Source organism: Monodelphis domestica, chromosome 7, assembly GCF_027887165.1.
Source record: "Monodelphis domestica isolate mMonDom1 chromosome 7, mMonDom1.pri, whole genome shotgun sequence".
Classification (NCBI taxonomy): Eukaryota; Metazoa; Chordata; class Mammalia; order Didelphimorphia; family Didelphidae; genus Monodelphis; species Monodelphis domestica.
In genome coordinates, this window is record NC_077233.1 from 129,988,299 (window position 1) to 130,003,014 (window position 14,716).

The 14,716-nt window shown below is 35.0% G+C and overlaps 1 protein-coding gene across 13 annotated transcripts in view; it reads left to right on the forward strand.

Annotated features, from left to right (window-relative positions):
* RFX3 (regulatory factor X3) overlaps positions 1–14,716 on the forward strand; it is a 349,544-nt gene that overhangs the window by 199,182 nt on the left and 135,646 nt on the right. For all 13 annotated transcript variants that reach the window (XM_007499524.2, XM_056805460.1, XM_056805461.1 and 10 more), the window contains one exon: positions 8,179–8,276. In XM_007499524.2, coding sequence (XP_007499586.1) covers positions 8,179–8,276 — 98 coding nt within the window. The remainder of the gene's footprint in view (positions 1–8,178; positions 8,277–14,716) is intronic.

Sequence of the window (14,716 nt, forward strand, 5' to 3'; positions counted from 1 at the left end):
TTGCTATCCCCAAATCCTGGATCTCTGATTTTATCAAACACCAGATTAGTATAATCTTTTACTTCTTTGTTGTGTTCTGTTCCACTGATCTATGTTTTTATTTCTTAGCCAGTACCAGATAGTTTTGATAATTACTGCTTTATAATACAATTTAAAATCTGGTATTTGCTAGACTTTGTTCCTTTACATTTTTAAAATTAATTCTGTTGATATTTCTCAAACTTTTATTCCTCTAAGTGGATTTTGTTATTATTTTTTCTCACTCAATAAAATAGTTTTTGGTCATTTAATTTGGATAGCATTGAACAAGTAGATTAGTTTAGGTAGGATTGACATTTTAATTATATTGACTCTGTCCATCCATGAACAATTAATATTATTCCATTTATTTCCATCTGACTTTGTTTGTATAAAAAGTGTTTTATAGTTATGTTCATATAATTCCAGGGTTTGTTTTGGCAGGTATATTCCCCAGGTATTTTGTTCTATCTAAGGTTATTCTAAACAGATTATCTCTTTCTATATCTTTTTGTAAGGACTTTGTCAGTAATATATAAAAATGCTGATGATTTATGTGGATTTATTTCATATCCTACTATTTTGTTAAAATTACTTATAATAGTTTTAGCTAACTTTTTAGTTGATTTTCTACATAAGCTGTCATATCACCAGCAGATAGTTTTATTAACTCTTCTTCTCATTGTTATTGCTAGCATTTCTAATACTACATTAAATACTATTGGTGAAAATAGCATTTTCTTGTGTCCTTGTTTCATTTCTTATTTTAATGGGAAGGCTTCTAGCTTCTCCTTATAATGGATAATATTTTGTGATGGTTTTAGGTAAATGCTTCTTATCATTTTTAAGAAAAAGTGCTTTCCAATGATTTTAATAGGAATGAGTGTTGTTTTTTTTTTGTCCAAGGCTCTTTCTGCATCTATTGATATAATAATGTGGTTTTTATTACTTTTGTTATTGATATTATATGTTGATAATTTTCCTTATATTAAACCATCTCTGCATTATTGGTATAAATCCTGTTTGGTCACAATATGTATTAACTTTGTGACATACTATTGTACTTTCCTAGCTACTATTTAATTTAGTAATTTTGCATCCATATTCATTAATAAGATTGGTCATTCATTTTCTCTTGTTTTCCTGTTCCTGTTTTCGGTTTCAGCACCTTATTTGTTTCACAAAGGAATTTGCTACAACTCTTTCTCTGCCTCTTCTTTCAAATAATTTGTTTAATATTGGAATTAGTTGGTCCTTAAATTTCTGACAGAAGTTTTTCTTAGGAAGTTCATTTTATGGCCCATTTGATTTTTTTTTTCTAAAATTCTCTATATACTTCTAAGACCAAGTTCTCCAACATTTAAAATCCATTAAAATCTTACACATTCTATTCTACAGTTTATCCATCCTCATTGATTTGTTATTCCTTTCACATGATTCTCCATATCCCATCTCTGAGACTTTATACTGGCTATCCTCAAGCTGAGAATATTTCCTCATCTCTGCCTATTGAAATCTTTAATTTCCTTTAAAACTCAACTCAGTTGCCACCTTCTACAAATAATAGAGTCCTTCTTCCCTAAACTACTTTGTATTCATTCTTTTTTATTTGGATTTTTTATTTTAATAACAAATTTCCACATAAGTTTTCTGAAGTTATATGGTACATATTGTCTCCCTCTATTTTTCCCTCCCCCCACATGGATCTGCCAAACAATTCAGTCTTAGTTATACATGTATTATCATGCAAAACATTTCCATATTATTCAATATTGTAAGTGAATAATCTTGTAAAACCAAAATCCCAAAACATATACCCAAATAAAAATAAATAAATGATAAATCACCTATTTTCACCTGCATTTCTACAAAACCTCAGAATTGTCCTGAATTGTTTTATTACTATTAGTAGCACACTTCATTTTCTATCCATACATATGTATGCATGTTGTCTCTCCCATTAGAATGTGAGCTTCTTGAGAGCAAAGGTTAGTTTACCTTTTTCTTTATATGCTAAACACTTACACTGTGTCTGGCATTTACTGCAAACTTAACAGATTTTTTTTTTACTAGGTTGTTACATTTACTAGGTTGGTTAGGGAAGCATTTTGTTCAATTTATGCATGAAAATGCTCTAGAAGATAAGTATGTTCATGGCAATTGGTTAAAATGTGCATTAATGAATACAGCAAACGCTCAAAGCAAGGAAGGGATCATCATAAATTGGGGAAAATAAGACTTAAAAATATTTTTCCTCAGATATTTTCCAATTGCGTGTAAAAATTTTTTGAATTCTAATTTCTTTCTCCCTCATCACTGCTTGAGGAAGTAAGCAATTTTATATCATTTATACATCTGGAGTTATGCAAAACATCTCCATATTTACCATATTACAAAAGAAAACATAGATGAAGAAATAAAATATGGGAAATAAATGAAAAATGCTTCAGGCTCCATGTAGAGTTAATCTGTTCTCTCTCTGAAAGCGGATAGTATTTTTTCATCATGGGTCTTTGGAGTCATCTTGCATAATTACAGAGTAGTTGATCATCCTTAATTACTATGTACAATATTCCTCTGGTTCTGCTCACATCACTTTACTAGAGTTCAGATAAGTTTTTTCTGAAAACATCTTGCTCATCCTTTTCTTATAGTATAGTAGTATTCCATCAAAATCATATACCACTTTTTTTCAGTCATTCCCCAATTATTGGGTATCTGTTCTATGTCTTATTCTTTGCCTCCTTAAAAAAGAGCTCCTATAAATATTTTTGTACAAATAAAATTTTCTTTTCTTTGTTCTGTTGAGATAGAGACTTAGTGATAATGCTGAGTCATGCACAGATTTATATCCTCTTGGTTATAGTTTCAAATTGTTCTTCAGAGTGATTGAATCAGTCCCCAACCCAATGCATGTGTCCCGATTTTTCCACCTTCTCTCTAGCATTCTTTTTCTGTCTTATTAACAAATCTGATAAATGTGAGGTGGTGTCTATGAGTTATTTTTATTTGTATTTATCTAACCAATAGTGATTTAAAACATGGTTTCATGTGACTATCGTTAGTTTTGATTTCTTCTGAAGATTACCTGGTATATCCTTTGCTCATTTTTTCAATTCGAGAGTGGCTCTTATTTTTATTAAATGTGCTCAGTTCCCTGTACATTTGAAAAATTGGGCCTTTATCAGAGAAACTTGCTGGAAAAATTTTACACCAGCTTTCTTCTTTCCTTCTAACTTCGGCCACATTAGTTTTGATTCTGCAGAAGCATTTTAATTTCATGTAATACAGATTTTCTGTTTTACTTCCCATCATTTTCTCTGTCTCCTATTTGATCATAAGTTCTTCCCTAATCTTTTGTTCTGACATATATTTTCCATGCTCCCCTAACTTACTTAAAATATCACCCTTTATAACCAGATCATTTATCCATTTTCACCTTAACTTGGTATATTGTGAGATAATGGTTTATGCCTAGGTTTTGCCAAACTGATTTCTAATTTTCCCAGGAATTATTGTCAAATAGTAAGTTCTTGTCCCAAAAACTTGGATCTCTTGAATTCATCAGCCACTAAATTCTTGTGGTTATTACTTTATATTATATATGTACCTAATCTATAACATTGATCTACTATTCCATTTCTTATCCACTGCTGAATTATTTTGATGATGACCATTTTGTAATATGTTTGAAATCTGGAATTCTAAGAGAACCTTCCTTAATATGTTTTTCATGAATTCCCTTAATATTATTGATTATTTGTTCTTCTAGGTGAATTTTGTTGTGATTTTTACTTCCTCTATAAAATAATTCTTTGGTAGTTCTGTTGGTCTAGCACTCACTAACTAAATTAACTTGACTCAGCCAACTCATGAGCAACTAATATTTCTCCAGTTGTTTAGAATTTATGAAACTAGCTACTAATCTTGTTTCTTCAACGATTTTGTATTGCTTACTTTCAGTTTGGTTAATCTCTCTTTTGATTTTCAGAATTTCCATTTTGGAGTTTAATTGGTGATTTAAAATTTATTCTTTTTGTAGATTTTTTTAGTTGCATGTAAAACTCACTCATCTGTTCTTGTCTCTTTTAATGATGTATACTTTTATAGGTCTAAACTTTCTCCTAAATACTGCATTTACTTGCATTCCCAAAATTTTTGAAATGTTGTCTTATTATTACCACAGTCTTAATTGAAATTTTTGATCAATTTTATGATCTATTCTTTAGTATTGGATTCTTTGGTTTGCAATCAATTTGTTATCATGGTCCTTTATTTTATTTAATTTTTGTATTATTATGGTATGAAAAAGATATGGTTAATACTTGTTTTTTTCTGCATTTGTTTGTGAGGTTTTATGTAGACTGATAAGTTTTTATGGCCTTTTGTGAAATTACAATGTTCAGATGAGAAAAAGGCTTACTTCTTTCTAGTCGCATATGGTTTCCTCCAGAGAACTATCATGTCTAATTTTTCTAAGATTTTATTCATAATTTCTTTCTCTCATTTATTTTATTGTCAGATTTATCTAGCTCTGAGAGGGGAAAATTAAGGTCCCCCAAAAGTATAGTATTCCTGTAATCCATTTAGGTTTTCCTTTAAAAATTTGGATACTATGCCTGCCTTTTTTACTTTAGCTAAAGCCAAATTGACTCTGCTCCAGCCCTTTATTTCCTCTGTATATGTCTCTTTGTTCCAAGTGTATTTCTTGTAAACAACATATTTTAATTCTGGTTTCTAATCCATTTCTTAGATGAATCGTTCACAATTATGATTAATATTTGTGCATTTTCTTCCATCCTAATTTCTTTTGTTTATTTTCTCCTCTTTTTATTCTGTCCCTCTTTTAAAATCTGTTTTGCCCCTGACTACTTTTTTATCTACTGTTCCTTTTATCACCCTCCCCTTCCCTTTATTCTTTCCCCTCATACTTTTCTATTGAGTATTACCAGTTGAGGACCCATACATATTTTCTTCTTTTAACTAATTTAGATGTGAATGAAGTTTAAACACTGCCTGTTATCACAATCCACCATTTCCCCCTCTACTTTAAAAGCTCTTCCTTGTTTGCCTATTTTATGTGAAATAATTTTCCCTATTCTTTTTCTTTCTTCCCTTTCCTCCCAAATCATCCCCATTTCTTAGAGCCTAGGTTTTTTTTAACCTCATCCCAACATTATTAACTCCTTCTTGTCTCTTCTTTCTCTGTAGTCTAAGAGTTAAAATAAAAAGGTTGGACTAAATATATCAATATGTGGTTGCCAAAATTATTACTCAAGTCAGGATGACTTTTTATGGTAGCTTATTTACTAAAAGAGAAAGAGCGAAAGTAAGGAAACAAGAGAGAGAGCAGATAATTACTCCAGCCTGGTCTGAGCCAGGCAGGGCTTCAGAGGCTTCAACAAAGGGGGCCCAGAGGTAAATTAAATAAGGGTTCTAACCATGAGGACTCCTCCAAGATGAGAGGCCTCTCCAGAGGTTAGTACTTCCAGAAAAGCCAGAAAAAGGAGTCAGCCTTTCCACTCACCCACATGGTAGTTCTAAAGGAAAATCCAAGAGCAGTCAGAGGTCTCAAGCCAGAGCTCCTTCAAGGCCAAGTTTAAAGGCGAAAAAATTGGTCACAGAAAGTTACCACCATTTTTAAAGACAGTTCTTTGTGTCACTTCCTGTGCTTTCCTTCCATTTTATGTGGACCAATTGCAGCTTTAGCTTTCCTTTGGACTGCCAGGGGGCAGTCACTCATTTTTGATTTGTCACTCACTAGCACATGTGGGTCATAGACCTTCCCCCTCCCCACTTAAGGATTAAGTGGGATGTGGCTAAAATCTAAAATTAGCTAGGGGGAGAGTTAATCCCATTTTAAGAGTAGAATCCTTCTAACTGTTTTAATAATGATAAAGTTCTTAGAAGTTGCATGTGTCATCTTCCCATATATAAAAGTAAACACTTTAATCTTATTGAGCCCCTTGTGATTCCTCTTTTGTATTTAATTTTTTATACTTCCCTTGAGTCTTAAACACAAAGTTCATTTTTTTTTAATTCAATTCTGGTCTTTTCATCAGGGATGCTTAAAAGTCTTTTATGTCATTAAATATTAATTCTTTCTCTTTAAGAATTTTACTCAGTTTTTCTGGATGTTATTTTTTGTTGTTATCCCAGTTCTTTTACATTCTGAAATATATTGTATGCCCTCTACTCCTTTAATGTACAACTGCTAAATATTTTGTGATCCTTAGCTCCTTGTTTCTTTCTGGCAGTTTGAAGTATTTTCTTCTTGACCAGGAACTCTGGAATTTGGCTATTAAATTCTTGGAAGTTTTCATTCTAGGATCTCTTTCAAATGGTAATCAGTGGATTCTTTCATTTCTCTTTACCTGTATAGTTTTAGAATATTGGCAAAGTTTTTCTTGATAATTTCTTCAAGTATAATATTTATGTTCTTTCTTTGATCATGGTTAATACAATATTTCTTAAATATACTTTCCAAGTTAAATATTTTTCTGATAAGTTATTTTGCATTTCTTCTATTTTTTATCCTTTTTGATTTTGTTTTATTGTTTCTTGATAACCCAATCTAGTCATTATCATCCAGTTGCCCAATTATCATTTTAAAATTTTTTTCCTCTATTAAATTTTTGCTTCTTTTTCCATTTAGCTAATTCTTTTTAGTGATATTTTTTTCAGAATTTCTTTTTATAGCTAAAGCATATTTCTTTAATAATCTATGTTAAGAAAGAAATCCTTATGTTATAGAAAAGGCTGCATAGATATCTGAGTTACCTTCATATATTAATAGTTGTGTAATCAGGTTCACAAGCTTCCAATAAAGAAATAAGACAATCTTCAGAACATGGAATTACATCTTTTATTGGAGATTTTTGAAAGGACACAGGAAAAATAATCACACAGAATGCTAGGTTCTGTGGTCAGTACTGGTGGAAGAAGTGTCACTGTGAAGTATAGGGCATATTAGATCCCATTTTAAATTGTCAATTGATCATGAAAACCATTTGACATGGGGAGGGAAAAATACAGTAATCTCAAAGGATGTCTTTCAACAAGCTTATTTTTAAAAAAATGTAAAGTCAAAGAATGGACCCATTGTTTGATCTTGCCCAATTCTTTATGCAACCTACAGCAATTTTCTGATTATGACAAGAGATTTATATCAAAAACCTGTCATTGATTTATTTAATTTGTACAAAAAATATTTTTGTTATTTAAAAATCTAGTACTCTTTTATTTTGAGGGAAGTTTTGTAGAATTGTAGAAGTCTTTGGTTTGATGATAATCTGTAAAACCTTTAATTTTTTTTTCAACTTTGCCAAAAACCATTGGGTACTTATGCTAATTAAGTTGATTTGCATAGTTTATGCAGCCTAACTGGGGCTAGAGACTTGTTAGGGCATTTCATCATTTGCTTCACATAACTATGAGTTTAATGCTATTTTCATCAAACTATCTCTCCTAATATAACTTACAGTGCTCACAGTTCAGATGGTGACCAAATAAATGCCTTTCTCCATCATCCACTGCCCTTGGAGATTGTAGTCAAGGCAGCATGGATTGGACTGTGGTTATCTGTGTGCACTTTGTGGTCCACTGTCAAAACATGACATACTCTAATTCATAAAAATCAATAATCTAAGATCATTATGGGTTTGTATGACCATTCTATGTGGTTTCCTTTCTGTGCTGATACTGATTAGCAACCTTGAACACAAGTGTTGAAATAAAGCCTCGAATATTATTTACTAGTTAGTTATACTGGCAAGAATCCTTTTTTCTAAGTGATTTTTAATAGTACATAAGTATTATATAGCTTTAAATGTACCTATGAAGTATTGATTTTTTTTAGTTCATTGAAGTGATAATGAGCATCTTAAAAGAACTGCATTCAATCGAAGTCACTAATATGAACCTTTCATAATTAGGAACCCAAACATTTTTAAAGTGTGTGCACATGTGTAACACAATTCATATGCCTTAATTTAAATACTGTTTCATCCAGGATTAACTAGAATTTAAATTTAAATTACTATATGTTTGGCGACTTCTTTTTTTAATGACATGACTGCATTTTATAGCAACCATTAGAACAGGTCTAATGGTATACGTACTTATCCACATTTCACAGCGCTCCTCATATTTATTTTTCAGGTACAGCAAGTACAGACTGTACAACAGGTACAACATGTCTACCCAGCTCAGGTGCAGTATGTGGAGGGAAGTGATACCGTCTACACAAATGGAGCAATGTAAGTAAATTAGTCAGAAACCTTTTAAGTCAATGTGGTTGGGGAAAAGGTTTAATTATAATCATGCAATGTTTTATTTGGCTGGAATATACCTATCTTCTAGGCAAACTCCTCTTTCATTTCAGTTCAATTTGACAAGCAATTATCAAGCACCTTCTGTGTTCCAGGAATTAATCAGAGTGCTATGATGATTCCAAAGATGAAAAATAAAAAGAAACAACCTTTTCCCTCTAGAGCAGCGGTTCTCAACCTCTCATTTTGTAGCAATGAGAATACATAATGCATATCAGGTATTTACATTCTGAATCATAACTGTAGCAAAATTACAGTTTTTAAGGGAGCCACCAAAATAATTTTTGGTTTGGGGTCACTGCAACATGAGGAACTGTATTGCGGAGGGGTCATGGCATTAGAAAAGTTGAGAACCACTGCTCTAGAAGCTTACATTCCTAGATGGGTGTGAGTGGAGACAGGGGAGAGCAACAGTGATTCAAATAAGTAACTATAAAATGCACACAATGTATACATAAAAAGTAATTTGGGAGTAGAGGAGTTTGTTGGAGGAATTGCTAATAACAGAAGCCATCAGGAAAGGGTCTTAGGTATGAAGAAGCACTTGACCTGGTCTTTGAAGGGAAGGAACAAGGAATATAAGTGGGGAGTAGGTTGCATACAAGTACAAAGCCTAGAAATTGAGGGATATAGTAAGTAGGCCAATTGGAACTTAATGTGAGTGGAATAACAATGGCAATCAGTATAGAAATATAAGTTGGATGCAGGGTTTAAAGTTGTATTGCCAAACAGAGACATTTACCTTTTATCCTAGAGGCAATGGGACTCACTGAAGCTTCTTGGGAAGGATAATGATATGGTCAAACAGGTACTTTAGGAATAATCTCTTTTTAATATGTATGGGACAGAGGAAGAGACTGCAGAATGACAGAGCAATTAGGAGTTATGTAATAGTCTACCCAAGAGATAATGACAGGGCAGCTAGGTAGCGGGCATTGAATAGAGAGCCAGACCTGTAAACAGGAAGTTCTGGGTTCAAATGTGACCTCAAGTAACTTCTTAACTGTGTCTCTGGGCAAGTCACAACCCCAGTTGCCTATCCTTTTGCCTTTCTTCTGCCTTAGAACTGATACTAAAACAGGAGATAAAGAGTTTGAAAGAGACACAGAGATAATGAAGACCTGAATTAGGGCAATGGATGGATGAGTGGAGAGTTGATGGATGCAAGAGATGTTGTGGTAATAGAATTGATGAGATGTGGTAAATCATCAGATATCATTTATAAAAGAGAATGAAGAAGCAAATATGATGCCTAATTTGCACATGAGGTAACTAGAGGGACAGTGGTTCCTGAATGAAAGAATGAAAAAGCATTTATCAAGCCCTTACTATACACCAAGAACAGTGCTGAGTCCTGCTTGTACAAACAGGAAAAGTGGTCCCTGTTCTCAAGGAGCTCACATTCTCACTGGGGAAGCTACATAGATAGGAGGGTTTGACTACAGGAGGTTTGGAAATACCCTCTGATTCTTAAAATGCAGCAACATAATTGATGACAAGACCTAGGGATTCTCAAAATGCATCAAGACAGATGACAATCTTTAGAGGCATGAAGAACCCAGCATTAGGGTAATCGTTAAAGCCCCGAGTCTTCCATCTTATTAGAATTCTATTTGGTAACCCCCTTCTCACTGAAGTGGCATGAATGTCTTTATCCCCTTCAACTTAACTTAACTAGTAGCTTAGAGTGTTACAGGTCCACAAACATTGGGAATGGTGGAGTGGGCATTCTGTGGTACATCCTACCAGGACAGGAATAGAGGTGAAATCTACAGGCAGAAGAAGGAAATATAAAGGGAATTGAGAAGGATATTAAGGAGATAAAGAGATCCTCATGAAATCTTTGAAGGAAACAAGCTGAAGAGGGGGAAGGGTCTTATGAGTCAATCTATCAATCAGTCAAGAAGAATTTATTAAGCACTTCATGCCAGGCACTGAGGATAAAGAAAACAAAGATTAAAGTCACTATCTGAGTAAGCTAACAGGACCTTAAATATATATTTTATATATATATATATATGTATATATATATGTGTGTGTTTGTGCTTATATATTCTTGTGCACAAAATGATATACAAAATAAATATGAAATTAAAAAAAGATTGAAAGAAGAACACAAGAAGTTTGAGAGGACCTAGCAAGACATCATGTAAACTAGTGGTCAAACACTTTAAGCTACAACATAGCCCAGATTAAAATGTAGTTAGGAAACATTCATTTAACACCACCCTTCCCTCCCCCAAAATATAATACAATAGGATATAGATAATGCAATTAAATAATTTACAGCCTAAAAGGATCTTCATGTGTGGATTAGTGACTTAGTTCCTATTTGAGTTTGATACCACTGAAGTAGACAGTTTCTCTTGAGCCAAATACAGAAGAAAATGAGGGATTCTAAGAATTGAAGTAGCAGTGCTTTCCATGCACAGGGAGAGACCAGTATAAAGGTGCAGAGATGAGAGCTGTATTGAAATATAAGAGGCAACTTCAATTTCTTATAAATTTCAAAAAATCAGTAACGTATAATGGCTTTTGAAAGGTAAGTTGGGATCAGATGATACCTATATGAAGGCATGGAAAAGAAAAAATCTAAAGAGGAATTTATATAGTACTTTATCCTAGAGGCAATGGGGAAACATTGAAGGTTTTTGAGTAAGAAATTGAGTTGACTAGATTTGTGCTTTAGGAAAATTGCTTTCTCTGCTATGTGGAGGATGAATTAGAAAGGGGGAGGGGCTTGAGTCAGGGAGGTCAATTAAAAGGATGTTGTCATAATCTATGTAAGAACTAATAAGGGGCTGAATCAGGGTGGTGCTCTTGTGAGTATGAGAAAAGGGGATGGTTTTGAGAAATATGGAGAGAAATGACAAGATAAGACCACTGATTGGATGTTTTGAGTGAGGAAGAATGAGAAGTCAAGAATATCAAGATTACAACCCTGTATAAGTAAAAGAATGATGCCATTCTTAGCAGAAATAGGGAAGTTCTAAAGAAGAAGGGGAGGGTTCAGTATGGGGGAAATCATGATGCTTTTAGTTTTTAACCTGTTGAGTGTGAGATGAGATGATTTTGAAATACCTAATAGGCAGTTGAAGATGCACAGCTGGACTTCAGGGGAAGAAATTTGGACTAGATAGGTGGATCTAAGAGTAATCTGTCTAGAGAGAATTAAACCCTGGGTACTAATGGACATAATGCACTCTCAATAAATAAGAGAGTGTAAAGAAAGAAGAGAATAGGACTTCCGGTTAAGATGGCGGCTTAGAGAAAGCTGAAGTTCAGATCTCCGGAAAACCCTTCCCGACCGATCTCAAACTAGAAGCTCCTAAGGCGCCGAAATTCAAAACGATCAACAGCACAGAACCTGGGAACCCTCCTCCTGGACCTGGACCCGGTTCAAAAGGTACGGCTCCCCTTAAAAGCCAGAACCCGAGATCCCTCGGACCTCAGGGGTAGGAGCGCAGAGTCCAAGGCTCCCGGAAGCGGCAGCCGCGCCGGGCTCAGAGAGCAGGGTCTGAGGAACAACAACCCTCAGGGTCTTCTACCCAAGTCCCAGTCCGGGTGAAAGTTACTGCCTGGGGCCTCCGCTGCAAAGAGCTGGTCAAAACAACAGCAACCCTCAGGGCGGGCAAGACAGCCTCACGGGCTGGATCCTGCTATCCAAGTCTCAGTGAAAGTCTGTGCTCTCGGAGCTTGGGGAAGCGGCAGCCCATCCCCCCGCAGGCCGACGAAACAGCCTCACGGCCAGGGATTCTGAAGGCAACTTCCGGAAATCGAGCCAGGGGGAGAGTGTGGCCTCGTGGTCCGACCCTTCCATTCCAGTTCCAGTGAGGCATATTCAGTTTAACCCAGGGAACGCTCATAGAACCAACATCTGCCCAGGACTAAAGCCACTGATCACCAGACAAAGACAAGAAAAGCCAATCCTCCACGTTCAGAGATGACAAATTCCACAGAAGCACAGAAGCCCCAAAATACCAAGAAAAATAAGAAGAAAGGGGCGACTCTGGACACATTCTATGGAGCCAAAATACAAAATACAGAGCAGATAGAAGAAGATATACAAGAAAATTCTCCAAAATCTTCCAAAGGAAATAGAAACTCTCCACAAACCCATGAAGAATTTGAATCAGAAAGGACCAAAAAGATGGAAGCCCTCTGGGAGGAAAAGTGGGAAATGATGCAAAAGAAATTCACGCATCTACAAAACCAGTTTGACCAAACTGTAAAAGAAAACCAGGCTTTAAAGCAAGAACTAATAAAGCAAAGCCAAAACACCAAGAAATTAGAAGAGAACATAAAATATCTCACCGACAAGGTGATAGATCTGGAAAACAGGGGGAGAAGAGAAAATTTAAGAATAATTGGACTCCCAGAAAAGCCAAAAATAAACACCAAACTGGACATGGTGATACAAGATATAATCAAAGAAAATTGCCCAGAGATTCTAGAACAAGGGGGCAATACATCCACTGACAGAGCTCACAGAACACCTTCTACACTAAACCCCCAAAAGACAACTCCCAGGAATGTAATTGCCAAATTCCAAAGCTATCAAACAAAAGAAAAAATCCTACAGGAAGCCAGAAAAAGACAATTTAGATATAAAGGAATGCCAATCAGGGTCACACAAGACCTTGCAAGTTCTACGCTGAATGATCGTAAGGCATGGAACATGATCTTCAGAAAGGCAAGAGAGCTGGGTCTCCAACCAAGAATCAGCTACCCAGCAAAACTGACTATATACTTCCAAGGGAAAGTATGGGCATTCAACAAAATAGAAGACTTCCAACTTTTTGCAAAGAAAAGACCAGAGCTCTGTGGAAAGTTTGATACCGAAAATCAAAGAGCAAGGAATACCTGAAAAGGTAAATATTAAGGAAAGGGGAAAAATGTTATCTTCTTTTACTCAAACTCTCTTCTATAAGGACTACATTTATATCAACCTATGTATACTAATATGTGGGGAAAATGTAATGTATAAATAGGGGGTAAAGAAAGACCAAATAGAATAATGGTTCTCACACAAAGATTCACAGGGGAAGGGGAGGGGAAGAAAACTCCTATAAGAAGGAGAGGAAGAGGGGGGGGGGTTTACTTAAACCTCAATCTCAGGGAAATCAACTCTGAGAGGGAAAAACATCCAGATCCATTGGGATCTTGAATTCTATCTTACCCAACAAGGGTAAGGAGAAGGGAAAACCAAGGGGGGGAGGGGGAGAGGGAGAACAAAAAGGGAGGGAAAGAGAGGGGGGAGGGGGAGGGAACAAAAAGGGAGGGACTAAAAAGGGAAACATCAAGGGAGGGGACAAGGGGGACTGATTCAAAGTAAATCACTGGACTAAAAGGTAAAGCCGAAGAAGAAAAGGTTAGAATTAGGGAAGGCAATCAAAATGCCAGGGAGTCCACAAATGACAATCATAACTTTGAACGTGAATGGGATGAACTCACCCATAAAACGTAGACGAATAGCTGAATGGATTAGAATCCAAAACCCTACCATATGTTGTCTTCAAGAAACACACATGAGGCGGGTTGACACCCACAAGGTCAGAATTAAAGGATGGAGTAAGACCTTCTGGGCCTCAACTGATAGAAAGAAGGCAGGAGTGGTAATCATGATATCTGATAAAGCCAATGCAAAAATAGACCTGATCAAAAGGGATAGGGAAGGTAATTATATTTTGTTAAAAGGGACTCTAGACAATGAGGAAATATCATTAATCAACATGTATGCACCAAATAATATAGCACCCAAATTTCTAATGGAGAAACTAGGAGAATTGAAGGAAGAAATAGACAATAAAACCATACTAGTGGGAGACTTAAACCAACCATTATCAAATTTAGATAAATCAAATCAAAAAATAAATAAGAAAGAGGTAAAAGAAGTGAATGAAATCTTAGAAAAATTAGAATTAATAGACATATGGAGAAAAATAAATAGGGATAAAAAGGAATACACCTTCTTCTCAGCACCACATGGCACATTCACAAAAATTGACCATACATTAGGTCACAGAAACATAGCACACAAATGCAAAAAAGCAGAAATAATGAATGCAGCCTTCTCAGATCACAAGGCAATAAAAATAATGATTAGTAATGGTACATGGAAAACCAAATCTAAAACCAATTGGAAATTAAACAATATGATACTCCAAAACCGTTTAGCTAAAGAAGAAATCATAGAAACAATTAATAATTTCATCAAGGAAAATGACAATGGCGAAACATCCTTTCAAACCTTTTGGGATGCAGCCAAAGCGGTAATCAGAGGCAAATTCATATCCCTGAAAGCTCATATTAACAAACAAGGGAGAGCAGAGATCAATCAATTGGAAATGCAATTGAAAAAACTCGAA